Consider the following 23,332-nt stretch of genomic DNA (forward strand, 5'->3'; position numbering starts at 1 on the left):
AAGCTTTCATTGTCTGCTCCTTGTTTAAATCATGAAAGCTTATGGTATCCTGACAAGCCTGTTCAGACCTCTGGGAACTCCCAAGGGCCTCTGTTTTTCTCTTGCAGTTTATCACTTTGACCAATCAGTTATTCTAAGTTGGTTTTAAGTAATCATACACTTCCTAAATATACACCTTGATACTGTTGTGTTGCCCACCTTTGGAAAAAGAAGCTGCTACAGACCTTTTCAAAAGGAATAATTTCCTTAACTGCATATTCCAAAAGTTGCATTATGACTGTTGGTAAGTAAGAACTGATGATTTGGTGACATTATGAATTTCACAACATCATCCATTTATTTATATTAAATTAAACAGGAGGCTATTGGTGCTCAAATTTTAAGTAAATTGTGAATGATGAAGAAGAAAAGACAGAACCTTGTAATTTTTAAGCTCTTGTTTGTATGCAGGCCTGGAGGGTGATGACTGAAAAGAGATTTGTATTGCTATGGCCTTTTAGTGAAAATAAACTTATGGTCTGTCAAGTCTTCTTCCTAGTGAACGAGCAAATCATACGGTAATAAACAAGGTGACAGTGGGGAATTGTGACTTCAGCTGAGAGGGCAAGAAATGAGGAAGTGCAGAGAATGAACTATGCATCTCCATTGTATATGCGTAGTACATACTTGTGACGTGCTATGCCTAGATAATGTAAAATTCCTATTGTCCAAGAATAAGTATTTTTAATAGTGGAAAACACAAAATCCTCAAGGTTAAGGTCTGGTCATGAAAGGAGTTCAAGATGTATTTTTCTTCATTCTATTTGCATTTGAGCAGATGCTTTGAGTGCATGTATAAATATTTTGCTGAGCAAGGAGGTATTAAATTAATAAATAATTGATATAATTTATATATACCATAACTCTACAATTAGCATTAAGATTTACATTGAAAGAAAGCAAACAAGAAGTTTGAATAATAATGCTTTTGTCTTTATTATAAGTGAAATTAGGGCTGTATTAAATGCTGTATGACTGTATGCCTCTCAGATGACTGGAATTTGTTACTCTCTCTGCCATTGTTATTTTATGCTATGAATTTCAATTGGCATCCCGTTATTGTAAAAATACAAATGCTATGCATTTGAACCAAATAAATAAAAAGTAAAAAATAGCAAAGGTGAAAAATATTATTTACAAAACTGGCTAATTCAAGCTTTTCTAATTGTGGAAAACTGCATTTTTCCCCTTAAAACTTTTAAGTTGTGCTAGCAATCAATGTTACAGAAATAGCATCAATAAAAATAGTTCGGTAAAATTTCATAAAGATCTTACAAGTTAATATACACATCTGTATTTTTTCTTAAGTTTCCCTCACCAGAATGGGATACAGTGACTCCTGAAGCAAAAGACCTTATCAATAAAATGCTTACCATCAACCCAGCAAAACGTATCACAGCATCAGAAGCGCTAAAGCATCCATGGATCTGTGTAAGTGATTTCCACAGATTTAACAGAATAATTTGGCAGGCAAATCAGCCTACGGTATATGCTTTTACATATAGCGAAGGTGTTTAGAGGATAGTTTTGTACTTACTCATGCAGCTATGTAACTAATAGAGTGTAAAATTGTAATTACATAGATACAGTCAGTAGTATCATATATTGAGGTCTCAGCCTGGGATAAGAGTTTTGCAGAAACAAACTCCTTTGTCTTGACTTTGTGGTCCAGAAGTTCATTGCCAAAATTAGAGCATTATTTTAAATTCTTAGGGGAAAAAATGAACTGGAAAGTTATTTTCAGTTAGATAATGCTTTACATCTTCATTTCCCTATAACCATTATGATAAGCATGAAATGTAAGGGGAGGAAATTAAGGGACTTCTAAAAAGTCAGCTTGCAGGTAGCAGAGGCTGCCTGTTACTGGATCCAAGACTACTTTCCAGTTCTCAGTACATGCTACACTTTGGCTTCGCAGGTAGTCTGGACTGATACTTTTAAAGTTACAGTGAGACATATAGCTGGTTCCCAACTCTTTAGTCATTCCAGTAGGCTGCATTATTTTAGTTTTAAAATGGTGATGCAAAGTAGGTTGAGTTACATGGAAAATGCAGATACTGCTGAATTTTGTCTGAAATGTTTCCTGCTGCTGTACCTCACCTAATATCACTAATAGTAAAGAAAAGTTTGCTTCTTATTTTAGAACATGTTTTCCAAAATCATAATTCAGTATATTACTTTGATTATGTTTATACTTTGTAACCGAAGTTCTAAGATTTAGTGGTTTTCTTAGTCCCTTTTTATTTCAAGAGGATTTTGCACGTGGGAAAGGCCGAGTAAAATGAGACCTTGGTTTTGTTGATTTGAAGAGTTTCCCAAATGTGAAACCTGCACAAAAGGATACTCGGACAGGGTAGAACTTAAAGGCCTAAGTTTTAGACCATGCGGGTTGTAATATGTATATTAGAGTAAATAAAAGGCAGGATGTCTGACTGGGTGCATTAAAATTATTCTTTTCTTATTCTCTCAGCAACGTTCTACTGTTGCCTCTATGATGCACAGACAAGAGACTGTAGATTGCTTGAAGAAATTCAATGCAAGAAGAAAACTAAAGGTAAGAAAGAAAACTTCTGCATGGATGAATAGATAATTTTGGAAAGATAAGTCTTTTGCCTTGTGTTGCATGTGTAAAGCAAATGATCCCTAAGCAATTTTTTTCTTGAATAGTACACTTAAATGAACTATTAGATAGTTGATCAGCTTTTGAGCATGAGGATCTTAAAGTTTTCATGAAAGTGAATAGAATGTAGTCTCATTTTGTTGAATTTAAAATAATAACAATTATCTTCATTTACACACATTAAAATAATTTTCTTGAAGGAAAATTCTTAAGGTTATTCTTTTTGCTTATCTTTTGCTTTTTCCTAACCAAACAGGATAATTTTGCAGATGTGAACTTTTCTAATTAGCACATTACAATTAAACTCCTCTTCATACCTAAAAAAATGTAAGCAAATGATTGAAGTCTGTTTCATATTCAGCTGTGTATTTAATGATGATTACTGTGCCTTTGAGTACTCATGGTTTGTGCCGTATGTATTCATAGTTGGTATATATTTGAGATTGTCAGGATTGTTAATAGGTGTATAATTAAGATTAAATTGCAATTTATGCACTCAATCCATCATAAATGACAAGTGCTACACAGACAATCCATTATTTTGGGGTTAATTTAGTAATTGATGTAATTTATGCATGTGTTTGCCTTTTTATTGTGCCTTGTTCACATTCAGAATTTTACACAAGTGTGATGCTAAATTCACAAAATGTATGTGTACACAGGGTGCCATTTTGACAACTATGCTGGCTACCAGAAATTTCTCAGGTATGTTCATTGAGCTCCAGATTACTGTGTTATTTGATGTCTGTGATGACTAAGATCTCATTAGGATTTACTAGTACAGAAAGATCTTTGTTAATCAGTAGCATCTAAATATGATCGATGTTTCTTCTGCAGAGGAACAAGAGAATTTAAACTATTTGCACAAAATAGAATCTCTTGTAGATGACAGAGTCTAATTTTTCAGTAGAATGTCGGTTCCTTCTCTTTAACTTTTTTAGTGTTGTCTGTCAAAAGACAGTGTTATCTTGTCTGTATTGATGGAGGAAAATTGAAAATAATGCATATAGCTCTATAAAAACTTATTTATTTCTATACACTTCAAATCTCATTCAGGATTCTGTTGCGTCTTGTATTAAAAAAATAAATACATATTCATTCTTTATTGCTGTGCTAAGAAGTAATAAATGCAGTAAAAGGAGTCCTCCTTTTCCTTCTCTACTAATGCCTAGCTTGACATAAGAGATGTTTCCATATTATGAAGTAATTTTGTAGTGATATTCCTGGAGATTTAGATCTTTATACTAAAGAAATATTAATGGCAAAAGCTAAAATAAGTTTGCTGTTAGTAGAGTTAGAATTGTCCTCAATAGTACTTTTGCCAAAGTTTTGGTTCTGTGCTGAATTTTTCATTTTACCATTTGAAGATTCAAGTGAATCATGAAAAAGAATGCCAAATTTAAAAATCAGTAATTTTACATATCCTCCTACTCTGTGATATAACTGTTGAAGTGTAACATAAATTAATTTACAGACAAAAACATGATAGTGCTTTCAGCATGTTTTGAGTAATAATAAGCATTGAATCATCCAAAATAAATTACATAATCATGAATCAAGAACAACTTGGTCAATTTTCATAGTACTTGAGATACTGTTTCTCTCTTAGTTAAGTTCCTATGTTAATACACACCTGTAACACAGAAGACTACACTTCTGTAGATTATTACATTGGATTAATGCTTAATGAATTGCCAGTATCGGCCAGTTCATTTTAAAGTTGGGAATGCTGTAGGCTATAGATCTTGTGAAAATGAATTATTATTAAATATCAAACAAATACATCATTTCTCATCACTTTTCATAGCTGTCACTGTCTGTATATGTAAGGGTCAATTTCAACTTTCATGAAACGAAAAAAGCTGAAGTAATTTTAAAATACTTAGGCATGAACAGCAAACAGGGGTTTTGGCTTTGTTTTGGATTTTTTTCACCTGTCATCTCTGTTTTACACCATGGTGACCCATATTTTTCCTTGATGACATTTTGTTTTTTCAAGTTGTTTATTCATGGCATTTCATTGCAAAGCATGCTTTTGAAGGTCATTTGTCCATAACAATGTGGTTATAAAAGTGTTTTATTTTCCTTTTTCTTTCTTCCTTTTATGTGGAATGTATATTTCTTGTGAGGTAAGACCCTCAGCACGTGAAAGGAACATCTTTTTTCTCTTCTAAGTCAAAATTGCTGGTTTTCCTAAATCACTTTAATTTCTACATGTTGTCACAATGCCACGTCTTTTCAGCCTGCTTTCTGCCCTATTAGCGCTGCCTTAGATTTTATTTATAGCTATTGCTTGTAGTTGCAAGAAATCTTTCATTGTGGGCTTAATTTAGAATATGCTAGTTGCTTTGCTACTGCAAATTCTTTAAACATTTGATTTGTATGCAGTATCTGTGCTTAAAGAAAGATGCATTGAAATATTATTAAAAATACATTCCAAGCAAAAACCAACAAAGGCAGTTGAGTATGGAATCTCTCCTATAACATAAAATACTGCATAGTAATCCATACTGGGCGTATTTTGAAGGACATGCTGGCAATGCTGTAAACACAATACTTGTAGTTACTGCTTTTGGTACCCTCATTTTACTGGCTTTCATTTAATTGTTTACATATAACATGTAATTTTTTTAAGCATTTAAAGAATTCAGAAGTTTTATGCACTAATTCAGTAAGAGGACCTAGTTGGTAATGAACAGCAGCCTTAAGGATTTATTTGTGTTTTCCCCTGTTTTTGTAAGGACTGACTGTATAAAATGGGCTTTGAAAACAATGAACTTCTAGGTTTTTTTGCCTTAGGTTTTAGAAATATCTCCTCTCTTTTGCTTTCCCTAAACGAATTTCTGAAGCAATGGAGTGCCCACAATAATAGTGCTAGTGTAAAATCTAAGGCCATATTGCATCAGGTCCTGTAACACATATTGCAACAGTATGTATTCTATCTCAAAAATGTATGTAAAACAATTTATTTTCAATATTAATTTACATGTTTCTGTAAATAAAAACATGCAGTGGTCCTGTTGCCTAATACAGGTTGTTAATTTTAGTTGTAAATCATTCGCCTTGTGAGAGGTTAATGGTAGTGTTGGCTGATGTCTGTAATTAAACTGCATTTAGGGGGATGATATATTAATGAAATTGTATACATTAACCTGGCTCCACTTTCTTTTTTTTTTTTCTAATGTAAACAACACAACAATGGACGTTAGTTATTTCTGTACAGTTTCTGATGTGATCTCTAAATTTTCTGTAGCCTAAACTAGAGCTAAATGAGCAGTTAATGCAGATGGAGAATAAGGCCCAAATGCAAAAAAATAATTTCAAGTTTAAACCATATACTCACTAACTCCACTATCTTCTGCTAGTTTGAGCAACCTTAGGCTTGCAAAATCCAGTGGTGGTTTTGTTTTAAAGAGAAGGATGCCAGTAGTGATGGGAGCTTCATGTCAGGATTCTCTCCCTTTGCTTGTGGCAGATCATAAGCTGTAGCATTTCCCTTTCAAAAAGCCTTCCTGCTTCTAAGCAAAGCAGCATGTATAAACCAGCTCTTTCTTACGACCTAAGCTGTGATATACTTTCTAATAGAAAGATTGGATTATAAGCAACAATACTTTTTTTGTAATTTACTGTCCTTCAGGTCTTACTCATTGTAAGCATTTACACCTTAGTGAATAGTTTATTTGAATTTGGTAGATCACCCAGCATGTCTTTCTGCTGTAAATCTGTTCAGAGCTGCAGTGTGCTTGCTTTCCCATTAGCCCTCAAAATTTAGTAATGCTGAATGATTTGGCCCCGTTCCTGATGCCAGTTTTAAGTGATAGAATTTAAAGCCTGATACACAGATAAAGTAATGGCAAGTGAAATTATGCCCAGCAGTTGTCACTACTTTGAAGAAATTTGATCACTCTGCAACCTGATTTGGAAAACAATGGATTTTCTTTATTAGAATTTGAAGCAAAGCCTACCATTTGTTATTATTAACTCCTAGGAAACACTCCTCCAAAACAGCAGATCACTAGCAGATTGTTCTTCCTTTCTTATTTGCAACTTCCCTGACCTTTCACACAAGGTGACTGAAGCTGCTGTGGTGGGAACTCCCCAAAGAACCATTGCTCAGAGGTGCTTTTTTTAAAACCCAGTTTACTTTGCATTAGGTGGAACAGATAGTATTGTCCTCACTATGCTCTTTAGGTACTTTATTGATCTGGTATAGGTTACTTTGATGTCACTGTCATATTAATAACATCATTGAAATACCAGTGGGCTCTACAAACACCTGATTAAAGTCCCTGCCATCAGAACTGTAATTTTTAATAGTTGTATCTAACTGTTCCTGCCAACAATTGTAAATAAGTTGGAGTTGAGAAAATGAATGTATCCAAAGGCTGCTTCTTTTAAACTCACCCTGCTTCTGTTTCCTGAGTGCCACCCAAGGAGGTCTTTCCTTGTATAAGTACAGTTAGCGTACAGCTTTTATCAAGAAAAAGACAAGTATGGCAATCTTAAGTATATTTGTAGTTTCTTAAATATTTTGTTTCCTATACTCAAAGCAACAAAAAAAAGAAAATAAAAGCTGAAAACCTGTCTGCAGCTGGGAGGAAATAGGGGTTTGCTGTAGCTGGTTGACCAACCTCAATGATAACCACCTGACATTGAAATTATTTTTCTCGTTTTACAGCAGCCAAGAGTTTACTGAAAAAACCAGATGGAGTTAAGGTAGGTTAAATATGTGCTTTCAAATATATTGTATTAGTCACCACCTATCCATAACTTCTGCCAGGTTTTAGAATTGTATTGTTGTATTTCTTTTCTTTATAGAATTTATTAATAAGTGCTTCTTACCTTATATTTGAAGTGATTAAAATTAGTAGGTGAAGCTTAAAAAAATGGAATAAAAGTTAAGTTTGAAAAACAAGCATTTTAATAACTAGAAGACAGAAAACGACTGGAGAAAATGCTTTTCTTGCTATTTTAATGAAGATTGTGAAATTAAAGACTCAATGTTATTAATTAGCTTATAAATATAAATGATGGTTTGGTGGTGGGCATGTTAGCTTTTTAGATATTGGTGTTTATCTGCAGCTCTGTTGCCTCTGTGTTTCCCCTTGACTTTTCATTAGATTTCATGGAAGACCAAAAGCTTACTGGTAGGCTTGGCTCCACATGAGGTGTATTCTGCCAGATGTACTTGCTATATTTGGCAGAACTTGAGGGGTTTCCTATCTCAACAAATCAGCTCATCCTGATTAATAGACCTTGCTAAGAAGGGAACATTTTGGCAGCTTTCATATATGATTTAGAGCGCCTATTCTCATGTTACCAGATCCTGCAGGAGGAGAGATGCTTCACAAATGAGCATTCTGGATAAACACTTTGAAAAACAGCCAGAAAAAAAACCATATCACTCAGCACTGAAAACTGTTTTATTTGTTGTCTCGGAGGACTCCTGAAGACGTAAATAAGCGCCTCATGCTTCCATTATCTGCCTCAAAAGATATTCTTGTGTGCTCTGTGTATTTACTCAGAACTGTGTCTGAGCCGAATTTTAATTTTCTATTTAATATTGACTTTTTACTTTAACAAAACGTTGTGTACTTAAATACCATGTTCATAGTATATTTCTCGTTGTTCTCCCACGTATGCACACTTTTCATATTAAAAAAAAATCATGAGACAAAATGAAATGAGTACACTACGATTTCAGTGCCTCTCGCTGCCCAGTAGTAGCTATCATAGTTATGTGGAGAAGCACGCATTCAGTACTATTGTGTCATTTCTGTGGGAAATCCTTAAGCCGTTTCATTGTGGAATATACAAATTTTATGTACTCTAGCTGACCAGCTTTTCCTTTATAAATATCATTCCTCCTACAGGTCTACGATGGTATTTGTTATTTCTCAATTTTCATTATAATATTGGAAACAGTTGTTGCCAAAATTTTGCCTATATTATACTTACTGGAATTTGATAATTTGGTTTTCAGCACATTTGATGTGTCTGTTGTTTGTCATGTGGAGCAAAGGGAGTAAATTCACGTCTGGGGAACTCTATTTTTGTGATTTCTGTTAATGAGTAGCTATGTACTCCATAGCATTTTTCCACCCTTTCCTACAGCTTAAGCTGTCTTTTTCTTAAAAAAAAAAAAAAAAAAAAAAAAGCCAGAAATATACTGTACTCCATGCATTGATACTTCAAACCCAACCAGTCACGTTTTCTTCTTTTCCTTTCTCTCTGACTGGTCAATTCAGAAAAGGAAGTCCAGTTCGAGTGTTCAGATGATGGTGAGGATCTTTATCGACAGATTTTTTACCTCCTGTGAAACGTTCACACTTAGAAATCAAACAGTTGCATTTAGTTTTGTTAACATACTCTGAGAAGCTGCAAGACTTTAAAGCACAGCCATGTGAATTTTAAGCTTGCAGTTGCTATATGCCATCCACAGTGAATTGTTCTGCAGTTCTTTCAAGCAAGTTTTTTGTTTTTTTTTAACCTGGGGACATATGAAAACAAAAAAGTAGATGTAACATTGGCCAATGCAGCTGTCCTTAGTAAGTAAAAATAGTAACAAAATAGTAATCTTGTAACAGCTTTCTATTAATTATTAAAACCTCTTTATGTTAAAAGCTAATAGTATTAATAACACACAATGTAACAGAAATCACACTGCTCTGCACAGCAAAATAGTATTGCTTTAATTTAGCCACTGTAGACCAAGATGCCATGCCAAATGCTCAGGAGTAAAAAGAAAACAGTTTCACAACCTTTCCATACTACAGTTTCCCAACTAACTTCCTTCACAGCTCAGGGCTCTATCACAAGGTGATAGACAAGGTGTCTCAACTGACAGTCTCAGAGTTTGTTCTTCTCCAGCCCACTGTCTTGCCTTCTTTTGGCCTCTGGGATCCCACGCAGCAACTCCCTCTATTCCTGTGTATTATGATTTTGAATCTGACTACTGAGATATTTGTGATGATCAGCTCTGATGTCCTAGCCAGCTTCTGTTGCTGCTGCCGGTGGAGAGAAGGCAAATATTCCTCATCCACACCTTTCACTGGGAAGTACAACTTCTTGAAAAGCAAAAATTGCTGGTCAGGTCTGAACAGACTTGTAGTTATATCGGTAAATAGTCTGGGTTTTGGGTGAACATGGCATTTCAGTGACGGAGGAGCAGTGGTAACAGTGTCCAAATAAGGGTCACTGGAAAGGTATGACGGGAATGTTTCTAGTATCCAAAATGTGACGTGTGCTTTAACAGAAGTACCATGTGAAAGATTAAGTCCCAAAAACCAGGTTTTATTTCTTGAAATTTTTGTATAATATATTGAAAAAAGACCAATAGTGATTATACAGTCATGCCCAGTGTTTTGGAGCATTTGTGTGTGTCTGTGGTACACTACTCACTGATCTAAAGGAATGGCTTTTGACAAGCAATGCATTAGTATAAAAAATTTCCTTCTTCACAACAAGTAGAAGGTCACCGCTTTAAGCATAATTCAACTTTAGAATAACTGTTTCATATGAAAATATATTAGTCCTTTTGGAATAATTTCCCTTTGCTGTTAAAAATACATGCAAAATACACGTGTTCATATATTAATAAAAGCACGTGTATGTGTTCTGTGGGAGAGAGGAAGCATACACGCTTCTTGCTCTTTACAAGTTTCAAAGGGTTTTTACCAAGTTCTGCTTACACAGAAGTAACTGTATTTTGAATTACATTATCTCTTTCTGATTTACTAATGAATGCTGTATTCTCAATATCTTACTTAAGCCATTTTTTAATATATTTCCTGCAGTTTTCAGCAGTAGCTGTAATGGATATTGTTTATTTTCATAGAACTTTCACCAAGGGAGTATGGACCCAAGCCTGCTCTCCTTACTCAGGCAAAATTGGAATTGAAATTTGATTAACTTGTTCTCATTATGTATTCAACAACAAGCATACATTTGGCATATCACTTTTTATTTTGTATTAAGCTACTACTGAATAGTACTGTATGAAATCTGGTGAAATCTTCATTTCTTTCCTCATGTTTTTGCTTTATGTGTATCTGCCTTTTGTTAAGGCCTTTTTATTCGTAGTCTCATGATGACTACACTGTCATAAAAGTGCAAATTCCTATTTACAAAACTTGATACGTGATTTTTCACTTGTTCTGGAAGATTTAGGAGGCTGTCGAGCAGTGTTTTATGCGTTTTCTCTATTCCACAAGTGTCCTGTAAAATTTCCATTTATTGAAGTGGTTGGGGTTTTCTTCAGTTTTTTCCTGAGTAAAGAACTCAGGTTTTGCCCAGTTCACAATCCCATAAATACCTAAGCAAATTAGTTGATACCTAAAGTACTTGCTAACTCCTGTGTCTCCCCATGAATGACATTATGCATGAAGGTATTTATTCTCTCTCTCCTGACTTCTATATGGGAGAATAAAGTTCCCCGACATTAAGTAACGAGACTACTTTAGAGTCTTCAAAGTCAGTTAAATGCTGGTTGAGATAGGGAAATTTGCAGTCTGTAATTAGTTAGTGCAGATTCTGCTGACATGTCTTAAGTAAGACTTCAGTTCAGCTGCAGGCTTAATTCCTACAGTCAACAGGTCAGCTGCCACATCTGTACCAAAGTAAAAATAATCATCCAAAACTGCTGAGGACATTGAGTTCAGGGAATTTCCCCAGTGGTGCTAACTGCTGAATGCTCAAATTTAGCAAAGCATTGGCACAGACAAAGCTTAAGTGTTTCCCTGCATGGCTGAGAAGCTGAATAAATCCTCTTTTAGAGGAAAAATATACCAAATTTTGACCCACAGATTGCTAGAGGTTCTTTTTGTTAAATGATAAAGTTAATTACATTTTTAAAAAAAAATCCATTAAGGAACCGATTTTGGACTTTTTGCCATTCTTTTGCACATTTATTATTAAGTACTGTGACTAGAAGTTTCAGTAGAACTTTATTTATGAAAGTCTTTCAGAGGTATCTATATAGTTATCTATACAGGTTTCTGTATAGGTATCTATACATCCAGTTATGCATGCTGCTTTGAATTGCTATTGTTAAAATTAGACATGACCAAAATGTACGTAATTTTTTTCCTAATTATTGTTAAAGAAAAAATTACCTATTTCAAACTAGTTTTACTCTACTTTAATCTTGCTGCTTAGTGCATGTAAAAAGTGGCTCAGTACATTATTTTTTAGTATTTCTGTTCTTTTCATATCATGATATTTATGAAAGCTGCATCTTAAAAATGGATTTAAAGAATCAGATACCTTTATTTGTGAACAGCCTGTTTGAATTAAAAGTTTGTGTAAGTAGAAGCCAAAAGTCTTCTAAAGCTTTAGTACCGAGCTAAGCTTAAGAATTAACGTGATGACCTACATGTAGAGTTAAGCAGATATGTACTGATTTGTGCAGTAAGACTACAAATACTATAGTGTGAAACCTTACACTTTCAGGTTATAGTATCAAAGTTGAAAGTCTGTTACACAGTTCCTGCAGTATTCTTGAGACTGCAGATTTTAATTTTTTTTTCTAAAATAACACTAAAACAGCTAAAGGGGCACCAGTCTCTTTCTAACATCCGTTGTATTTATTCAAATCTGGAATCAGTTATGTTTATTCAAATCTGTTCCCAGAAGCCAGTAGAACAACTAAATAGATTTCTGGAGAGCTGTGAATAACCAAACTTTATTTATGGTAGTGATCAGTGATTAGAAGTAAAGAAAAACTGAGTGGAATTATTTAATACTGTTGCATGACAAGAAATCACAATGGTTATTTAGGACTTTTTTCAAATCTATATTAAGTTTATTTTTTTTATGTGTTCAGCTGCTATTTAAAGGCTTTCTGTTCTTTTAAGTGTCACAACTGAAGTAATCTATACCTTATATAGACCTTCGTGTAGTGCATCTGAAAACATGTAGCTAGCATGTTTGGAGGAGTTGCAGCTAGCTATCAGATCTATTGTTAGAGTTCTTCCAAGCTCATAAGTTCATCTTTCTGTGATTCTTTATTTCCATACCTATATCTATATATAGATACTTATATCTGTATATAGACGTTCTATACAGAGAGATATAGATACGGTGCCTACTGCGAGTTCTAAGGCCTGTCTGTTTCTATTTTCTGCATACCTACAGATAAACAACAAAACGAACGTGGTAACCAGCCCCAAGGAAAATATTCCTACCCCGGCGCTGGTATACCTGGAATCTTCCTTCTCATACTATCTTGAAGTTTTTGACTGTCTTCTGTTTGTTCTTCCGTCTTTTTTGCTTTTTCATGCATTTACTCTGCTTTCTAAAAACAGGTTTTGGAAAAACTTTTTGTTTGAATTACGCTTTCTTTTTTCTGTGAGGAAGTCCATTAGAGCGTGTTTGTTAACAGAAAATGTAAATGGAAGCTGGATGCGGTAGAGTCATAGAGTTTATAACTGTAGTTGAAGTTTTTGCATGCTGTGCCAGAAAGTGAGTAGACTGCGCTTTATGTTGCTCTTAGCTCTTTGCCTGATGATTGTTTCTATCTTTTTAATGCTAATCTTTTGTGGAAAGGAAAAAAAAATCAAAAAACAAACAAACAAAAAACAAACCCCAGCAAACACCAAAACGCTATTATTTTCTCTGCTTTTGCCTTAGTATAAGTATCTATATCAAGGAGAGCTAACAGGATTATTGCTAGGCAACCATAAAATAGACCTTATTCAGATCTTCGTTCTATATTTCCCAAAACTCAACAGGACTTTGCAAGTCTTCACTGGGATCAAGAGGCATCTAGGGCTAAACATTTTTGCTTGTTTCTCTTACATTTAAATCTGCAGGAGATATGACTCATTAATAAGCTCTGCTAGGAACATTTTACTAATCAGAGTGCTGCTCAGGGATGTTTCTATTGCAGTCTTGCTTTTATTAGTAGCTCCTGTTTCTTAGGTATACATATATTACAAAGCTCACAAATATAAATGGTAGTGTGTAAGTACCTAACTTTGTGAGGTATTATTTCCTCTGTGCCCACATACATAGCTTTGAAAATGTGGATAATTCAGACACGTTGGGAGAGATTATTTTTATTGATTTTTTTTTTTTGTGCAACTGGCACTGAAGCATATGTTGCTAAGTAATTTCTGAGGACCCGTTAACAGGTTTCATGCATGTGCATATGGCAGTCTGTTCCCAGACACAGCCACACACAATAGTCCATGCTGCAAGTATGATGACTAACGGCCATTTCAAAGACTAATCGGGGTTTTTTTAAGGAAAAAGGATTTGGAGAAAATATACTTGAAAATGATGCAAGTATCTCTCTCGCTTTCTTTATGCTGCTCTGCCAGGGCAGCAATTGGTAGGAATCTATGTCTTCCAAAACATGGTAGTGCTTAGAGGTAGTTAACTCATCCTTAATCCTTATCGATTCACCTGTATTTTTATTTGATCACTTTTATTTTATGACTTAATACTAATACAAGCAAACATGCTTAAAGAAAAGAGGTCTTGTCTGGTCTAGCTCAGACAAGAAAAGGAGCAAAGCATTTAGTATGACTTTGTGCAAAAGAGAAGCCTCTGCATGTCTCCAGAGCTTCAAAGCCCTGTATACACTGGTCATGAATAAGGTCTCTGCATGCTGCATTAGGTGAGATGGTCTTTTTTGCTGGCTTGCTGCTGCGGAAATCTGTGTTGAGGCACATCCAGTTTCACCCTCTGGCAACAGTTAACATTTGTTTTAGCTCTTGTCAGTGTTCAGCATTTGTGAGCTGGCTCTTGTTGCACTCCCTCACACTAATGAGAATGTACTTACCAATGGGAACTCTTTTTCTCTTTATTTTGTTCTCGCTCAGGAGCCCCAAACTACAGTAATCCACAACCCTGATGGAAATAAGGTATTCAGAAAGAATCAACTCCATCTTGCTTTTCCACACCACATATTTCACCCACTATTCCACAGCAAAATAGGGCCATTCCAGGAATTTGTCAAGGAAAATCTCATTCCTGCATTTGTTACACCTGGTGTCTCTTGAGCCCGTTTTCATCTGTGTTCATCTGCTCTGTGCGTCCCGCTGATTGCTCTTGAGGGAGTCGGTAGCAATTGGCAGAGTACAATACCCTGTGCAGCCAGGCTTGGGGAGCATGGTGTGTCTCTCATTTCAGCCGAAAATGCTGAAGTCTAAGTAAAACCAAAGAATACCGTTCTCAGAGTGTGGTGAGATTATACTAATGAGTTTTATGTCCAGTTGTCACCTTAGGTAAAGATGTCATTTCAGTTTATCCCATCTGCTGTTTCTCAGCATGCTTATACACCATGTTGTGACGTGTCTTTTGCACAGGACTTTGGTTTTCTTCCATAACATCACTGAGCAGTTTCAAAAAAAACCTAAAAAATTTCAAGTGACAAAGAGGTCTTTTGATTTTTATATGTTTTCTTCATGCTCTTTTCTTTCTTGTGTCTTGTAATGTTTGCGTTTGGCAGCTGATTCCTGAAACGTGCTTTGTTCTGGTTATTTTCATGCATGGACTTGAAAAGGGCCAGGAAATGTCATCATTTACATATAACATGTTCCTAGGTTTCCTCTTGAAAAAAATCTCACTGTTTACAGTATAGACTTAGATTTGACATTTCATTTATCTAGTCTTTACTACTTGTGGTTATTTCACATGAGAAGAATTGAATCTGAGTGAAAAAATAACGCATGCAGACATTTGTCAAGCATGAAAGTGCTGATGGTGCATATTGTGTTTGTGTATTCCATTCCTTTATGTACCTTGCATCTGTCGAACATTGAGCTTTTATTTTCATGTTACTCCTTTTTCAGCTCCCCAAGCTTAAACTCATAGGCAACAGCCTGTGTTTGAACACTAATCTTTATCGCTGAAGTCCACTAAAGATCAGAAAATCCATATAAAATATTGGCGTGACTACATCTACTTGACTTTATTATACAGTCATAGCAATTAAGATACTCAATGTCCCAAAAGGTCGCAGCAGATAAGCAAACCACTTAATACGGAGAGTTACTCCTAAATTTGTCCGAAAGCCTTATCGTTGTAGTATGACAACTGGAGTGGATGCTTCAATATTACAGGCTACATCTGCTGTGTGAGCTTGTGCATGGTGTTTACAGTTTGTATTCGTGTGGGATTTTTGTTTACTTATAAGTACTTTATCTAATACTTAAAGTCATAGAGCATGAAACATCTGTGTAGAGTGAAACATCTAACATCATCCAGTTCAGGAAAAGCATGGTGACTTGTTCAGTTTTGTTTGTGTGTGAATTAATTCATGTAGTTTTATTTACGAATGCACATACATTTTGGGTTTTTTAAGATCTGAGTAATGCATTAACCATTTTGAACATTCCTTCAGCTCAGCCTTGTGAGGACATAGTAAATAAAGGGCAGTGTCAAATTTAGTTTTATTATTTAATTGTAAAATCCTTTTAAGAGTTAAATGAAGCACCACTTCTGTCTTCTGTCTCTTGGAAAAAATTGACTACTGAATCCTTTTTGCTATCTGTGAATTTAAAAAAAAATATTCTGCAGATAAAAATAGTAAGTTTAAAAACTTTACGGCTTTCTGAAAATGTGTACCTATTAGATTTGACAGTGCCCTGTTGAATTTGCCTGTAATATTTCATGTTTCCATGAGGCAAGTATCCTTGCCTTTTTAACAGTGTGGTGGCATATAAGCTGTCTGATACATGAGTCATTCCTCTACATGACTGGTTGTTTGAAGAACCCTGCTACAGAGTTACCTTGTTAGTTTGTCAAAGTCGTTATTGTATATTTATCAATTTTCCATCCTCTTCAAAATTTTTGACATCACAAAAACCGTATAAAGATGACAGAATCTGATCCAATATTCTTAAAATACTGGGAGACTTTTAAAATATACATTGCATAAGTCATATGAGTAGAAAAAGTTGTAAATTGCAGCGTGCAGAAGTCTGCATATTTAAAAGTGGGAACGGAATGACTTATTTTGTGCAGTTGGTTTAATCACTAAGCTTAAAATGGCAAGCTCTCCTACTTGGCTGAGGTAATTCATATAACATTTCAGATGGACTTTGTACGGTTGGATGTTAAAGCAAAAAAACCTCCTTTACATTCCTGTGCAGTAAAAGCATTAGACAGCAGGAAATGTTCCCTTCTGTGGAGAATGACAATGTTTGACATCAGTTTCAGGTGGAAATGCCTTAATCAGTTTGTGACCATTTGTTTGTGAATTACATCCCACCCTGCTTCAAGGCTTTGCATGTTATCTGTAACTAACTGTAATTTTCAAAGACACACAGATAAGGCTTGGCTTGTTTTATACATTCTACTTATATTTAATTCTCAACAGGAATCAACAGAGAGTTCCAATACAACCATTGAAGATGAGGATGTGAAAGGTATGGTTTTAAGCTTGAAACATTTGGAGAAGTAATAATGAGTTACGTGAATATATTTTAGTAGGTCATTAAACACAGAAACTCCTAACAAATATTAAGACAGAATACGATTTTTCCTTGTTTAGAAAAAATTACTATTATGCTCTGTGTTACTTCTGACATGTTTCAGACTTACCTTTGAGTTTCCATTTCCCAAAACACTGTTTGCCATGACTTTTCAGAATGAAAAAATATAAAGTTACTGCTTATTAACTAGGACATTAGTTCCAGTAATAATAGTAGTAGATTAAAAATGTATAAATCAGTGCTTTGCAACTCTTGCTTAGTTTCTGTGTTTTTAGCATACATTTGTGTTTCTGGTTTGTTTTTTTCTTAATGTCACCATTTTAATTTTTATTCTGTTCAGATGCCAGTGTTTTTTTCACGCTTCTCTTTTCTGTCCATCCACTTATTTTAACATTTCATTCTTTAAAAAACTAAAATCAATCATTTTTTTGTAAAATTAGTTCTGTAACCTCACAAATACTGGTTTTGTTTGGTTTTTTTACCTCTAATTATTATACTGTTATGTTACTCATACTTTAATAACATTTTGTTTTAAAACAAAGAAATTTTTTTTTTAAAAGGTAGTAGGGTTGTTTATCTCTGGTTCACAGAAAATACTTTTTCTCAGCCTCTAAGAACAGTATTATACATACAAGTGAAACGCAAGCCAGAGATAGTAGTAAAGAAAAATGTGGAGAATGGAAAAGAGAATTCTCAGTGAACCACTGTAATACAGGGTTTGCATTTTGTTGGAAGTAGTATAGTGCCTAAGTCACTGTTAAAAACTTGTGTTAGCAAAGTTGTGCCCTAAAATACAGTCTTGAATCTGCTGAAGAGCTTCATTGGCCACTGAATAGCATAGTAGCGTTTTAGAATTTAGAAGAGATTTGAACACAAAGTAGTTACAATTGTACCAAAATTATCTCGTGCTTAGTTTCTGGCTGGTAGAACAGATGCTACGCATGTTTGATAAAATGTCAGTATTGCCAGGTAATAATTGGTAGCATAAGCTTGAAAGCGTAGTGTCCTGGTAGCGGCTGTCCAAAGCACGCAATGTTGAAAATGCAGTTTTTATGTTACGCTGCTTGTGAGATTCATTGGGCATTGCTTCACGGCAGCGTAGCCCAGGCTTTCGCAGGAGGGCAGAGCAAGCCTTCTGCAGAGCCCAGCGTCTTGTTTCTGCTTCTACTCATTGCACTGCTTTTGGGAAGGCCGAGTTGCTCAGCTACTGTGCAGGCTAACATCTGCGGTCTGCTGCGCTGTAGTCATTTTCTCTGCTTTCGCATAGTTGGCATTGGTGTTGCCTCAGTGGAAAGATTTTCTATCCACTGCTAGTAGCAATGCAGCTGTAAATTATGACTTACATTACTGTATGAGCTGCGGTTAGCTCTAATTAAGTCACCGATGTTGGCGCTTTGTTCTCAAAAGTTTCAGTGAATCATTTCACCTCCACTTGAACAAAATCTTGGGCACATTAACAGCCAGTACCCACTCACTTTAACAACCTAGTGAAAGCGGTTTGAGTTAATGAGAAGTAATGGCTTGAAGAACAATTACATGTACCTGCAGCTAATGCAGAGGAAAATACGGTGTAATTTACCTTTATTCATAACACTTTGTATTTCATCGTTCAAACCATTTTGTGTAGTTTGGCAACTAACCTCATTAAATGAATAGTTTAATTATAGGGCCTCTGCAGGATGATATAACATGATGTTACAACTGTAGGATTTTTATTTATAGAATTCTGTTTGAATCTTAGCACACAAAAATATATCTCAGGAATAGAATTATAAGAAAAACAACAGTGAAAATGTTTTACCTAATTCTTCCATGTGATTCTGCAGTATCACAGTTAAGAGCAGATTGGATGTCCATGATGTGCTTTATCCCCAAAACAGAAAAAAGGATCTGGCAGTAATCACAAGTCTGAGAGATGAGATGCTGGTTGTCTCCTCCTCCTTGCTGTAGCTTAGTGACAGATGTAAAATTTCAATAGATGAAGTTTTCTGATTTTTGTAGGTTCCTGACCCATTGCTACATAATAGCAACACAAAGGGCATAAAGCAGATAAGCCAGTAAGAGGAGCTGAGGCTGTACTCCAGAAAGTGTTCTGTTGTGTGTTTTCTGAAGGCTGCAGAAGGAGGATCTGAAAGATGTTACTGTGCTTGCAGAAGAGGGGACAGAGTAGTGTGGTGTTGCTTTTCACCTGCTTGGGTGGGAAGTTGAGATGCTTTCTCCCCGCTGCGAATGACAGTTTGAACTGCTGATGTCTGAGATGATGTTGATAACCTCATACACTGATGCAGCTCTTTCAGCATTAGGTCCATGGCCTAACATGTGGCAGTACCATGACCCTATTCACCAGACACCGGGTACATATATTATTCCAGTATATAGGGATTTCATTTTCTGTTTATTTAAGAACCAAATATAATCTCTCTTATCATTAATGGCTTGCAAGCTTGCTTGTTTTTCACTTCTTAGTATTCCTTTCACACTTCCAATCTTTCTACCGGAGGCTGCTTTTCAGATTGTTTCATTATAAATTAAAGTTAACAGTACCCCTAGGGTCTAGTTTCTAGAATTATTCAGGAAATAGTCAGTCCTGTAGCCCTGACAGCTATCATAAGCTCAAGCTTCATGCTTTAGTAGGGCACTTAGGTAAGATATTTTCCCCCTACACCAAACCTGACTTCAGGTTGTAGATTTTTTTGTGACAACAGTGTGAAAGCTGTTATCTTGGCAGAAACTGACTGCAGGTGGAGATAAGATACTGATAGAGATGAATGCGTGTCAGAGGTAGGAGAGAATTCTCTCAAATTACTGTCTGGGGCCTTACGCACATGCTCAAGATGATGCTTGTCACCAAATTTTACATGTAGAAGGAATGTTCCCCAGAGGAAGTGATAAAGGACCTTAAAAATCTTTTCATCGTAGCATGGAGTACAATGTGGGAAGAGGCACTGTCCTTCCTGTGAAGGAGGAGGAAAACAAGGACCCCACTCTGTAACTGAAAAGTAGTATTAGTATGTTTTATAGTGTTGCAGTATGACCCTCACCTTGCAGACAATGACCCTTCTTTACAAAGGCATACTGCCTGTGCCCTTTATTCCTCCTCCTGTTATTCTAACATTGTGCATAGATCACACAGCCAAGTACAAGGTCCATTCCAGGCTACCAGCCCACACATTTAAAACATTCGGCTCTGCATGAAGTGGTTTTCTTATTTTTTATTGATTTTACTCTAAAGTTGTGTTAAAGTTGTGTGGATTACGTGAGTCTGTGTGGAGTATAGTATCTCCAGTACAGTCATGTTTGTATGCATCCTGTGGGAGTGTGTGTGTATATGCATGTATATACAAAGTATTATAAATGTTCTGATTAAGAAAGCATCAATTAAAACCAGAAAAAAGTCTTAAATTAGCCATCATAAATGTGTCTTTAGGGAATATATTCTTGCCTTTCATATCTGTCAGAGAATGCATATGGTATTCATCCATGTCAGGATCTCCCCCTATTTTTCACTTTTGAAGCCAGGTACTTTAACTCGAAGACAGTAAAGTCAGACTTATTTTTCATTTGTTATGCATTGAAAAATCTTAGTGTCTGTAACTTTGTCTTGCTTATGTATGCATTTACATCTTTCAGGTCTGGAACATAATTCTTTTACTAGAAGCAATAGTTGGCAAACAATAGTGAGCTTTAAAAACTCAAGGAATAAGCTAATTCTAGAATTTTAGTCTGAAATTACTTGAAGTTGTAGTTCAGGTTCCTTGCTTACATAAATTTCTGACATTAGCCACTGATAGTGGGCTTATCTGTATGACAGTGATCCTCCTTAAATATAAGGACAGGAGTGGAGAGAAAGAAACACTGAAAAATGGGCTGTAGGCAGTGCCTTCTAAGATTCCTTGTGGGATTTCTCCTTCCTGTAGTAATGAGACTAGAACTCTTTGGCAGCATCTCTATGATATGAGATTGATATGGTTTTTCAGTAATGCTGTAGAGGACCATCATTATTTTTGCCATCAATGCACACAGACTTTTATAAAGCTGAGTTGTTAAATTTATAACAGTCAAGAAATTTAGATTTTTCATGGTATTTTTTTGCCTCTGGAAATGAATTAAGGAAAGCGCCAGTAGGAATGATGATTCCTGATGGGAAAAATTGCTGAGATGTAGGGCAAATAAATTCCAGCTAATCTGTGCTACTTAAAACATCTGTAAGGTACATAGCTTCAAAAAAACCATTCAGGGGGCATGTATTACTATATATTTTGCTAATTTACTTCATTTTATGCCTGTTTCATTCAACAGTAGAAAGAAACCAATTTAAACTAATCTGTTTGGAACATACTTTCCTGAAGAAAAACCTTTAAATTTCTAAGAACTTTTTTTTAAAGCTCTTTCAAAGTCCTGTATATCTCAGTACTGGATGGAGGGATGAATCTGCGCTGGCATCTGAACAGAGTCAGTTATGGCTACGACTTTTACAATTGTTCTTTGGCAGCCACACTGCCTCCCAAAAGTACATCGTTGACATTGTTTGTGTGCTCAAAGATTTTATAAGTTCTTATTGCTTGTAATTAAATTATCATTATTTTTCTTTTGGCCTTCTTTTTTTCTTCCTTCACATCTACTTGACCCTCATACAGCTCTCACAAAGGAGGGTGACATGGAGAGGTTATGTTCCACCCACCACTCCTCCTCTTGCATTGCTTCTACATCTCAGTGGTCACCACCCTTGCCGTGCCCCAGTGGCCGCTCCTGCTGCCAATGCCTGCTGAGGATTCTGATCACACTCTACCTCTTCATCTTTGTTTGTTCATATGTTGTGTTTCTTTCCATCAATTCAGCGGCCAAGTCCACGAAAAATGCAAAGTCAGAGAGTCATTCGCTTGAGTCTGAGCTCTCCCACTCCACTCCTTCCTCTGTACTGTGTAAGTTGAGAGACTCATCTGCTCAGATGATCTCTTTTGTCTCTCCTCTTCCCTCCCCATCATACGGCAAAAAATTTCAGTACTGTGATCTGTCTGTTCTAGGAATGACCTTTCCTTAGGGCATATAAAAGTATGGAGTATATTTTTTACCTATTTATTTCTTAGCCACTTTTTATCAATTGTTAAAATATATCATCAGCTGTCACAGCAGTATAAATAGGTATGCATTTCAGAAATTTGTACCTTGCCGAGGTTAGTCACTGCAGTAGTTTTCAACTTTGAGGTAGATGCTACTCTCATCTGTGGCTTGGGTCCTGGATATAGTGTCTCCGGATTAGTTACCTGTTGTGTTTATGTATGTCATTAAGTTACTTTCTTTAGCATCACCATTGGTAAACCAACCTTAAAGCTGCTGTGACAGCTCTTAGCTTGCAGCATTGATTCATGGCAACTGGAATGCTTCATGCTCTGCTTAAGAAGAGATCTGTCATAATTAGTGACCAATTAACTGTAAAGGAAATCTTTAGGGGACTGTGTTTAAACAGTTTGAATATGAGAAGAAAAGGGTGTTGTATTAGCAGCTTATATACTGATAGTATATAAGTCAGAAAAGACCTGAGTAGATGCATTTCTTGTTTAGAAAATAATTCAGAAATTCTTTAGAGTGGAGGGACCTTGTGAGCTGAAATGGGGCATGCATAGGAATGTAGGCTGTGCTTGCCAGAATCTGATCTTGCATCCTCTGTGTGTGTTAGGGTAGTTGCACTGGTGCTAAGAATGGGCATTTGCACTGGTAAAGGGGAGATCTGGATGGGCCCTTTGAAACATGGGTTGTGTGTAATTGGCCAGAGCCTTATTTTAAATTTGAGTGGACTATAGCTAGGTGCAGCTAATGCAGGTGAGATATGCTATGCTTCGACAGGACATGTTAGCAGCATGACTATATATCAAACTAGAACTATAAATAACAACAGTGCAAACTGCACAGAACTTTAAAGATGAGAGGAAATAATAGCAAAAACATGAACCTGAGTAATATTCAAAGCTATCACTAAGATATACCATAAGGCTTTTGTTCCATCTGCAGTATATTTCCTCAGAAAACCCATTATGTACCAAACTTTTTCAGATTTGAGTGCTTGCTGCCTCACATTTCCTCCTTCATTGGCTAGGTAATAGTGCTAAGGCCACTGTTAACATTTAAACATAGATGTTCATTACTAATTTAGGAAAATTTAGGAACAGAGCTGTCTCAGGTGATACCACTATTCTTGAAAAAAGTAAATTATTTTAGTTTCCCTTGAAAGAGT

The 23,332-nt window shown here is 35.7% G+C and overlaps 1 protein-coding gene across 1 annotated transcript in view; it reads left to right on the top strand.

Moving 5' to 3' along the window:
• Positions 1–23,332, top strand: part of LOC104543446 (calcium/calmodulin-dependent protein kinase type II subunit delta) — a gene marked incomplete at its 5' end in the record, with an annotated part of 51,809 nt that overhangs the window by 11,728 nt on the left and 16,749 nt on the right. The window contains 7 exons of the mRNA XM_010188062.1: positions 1,348–1,470; positions 2,510–2,593; positions 3,322–3,364; positions 7,338–7,375; positions 12,794–12,853; positions 14,485–14,526; positions 16,986–17,034. Of these exons, the coding sequence (XP_010186364.1) occupies positions 1,348–1,470; positions 2,510–2,593; positions 3,322–3,364; positions 7,338–7,375; positions 12,794–12,853; positions 14,485–14,526; positions 16,986–17,034 (439 nt within the window). The remainder of the gene's footprint in view (positions 1–1,347; positions 1,471–2,509; positions 2,594–3,321; positions 3,365–7,337; positions 7,376–12,793; positions 12,854–14,484; positions 14,527–16,985; positions 17,035–23,332) is intronic.

Source organism: Mesitornis unicolor, unplaced genomic scaffold (assembly GCF_000695765.1).
Source record: "Mesitornis unicolor isolate BGI_N332 unplaced genomic scaffold, ASM69576v1 scaffold48917, whole genome shotgun sequence".
Classification (NCBI taxonomy): domain Eukaryota; kingdom Metazoa; phylum Chordata; class Aves; order Mesitornithiformes; family Mesitornithidae; genus Mesitornis; species Mesitornis unicolor.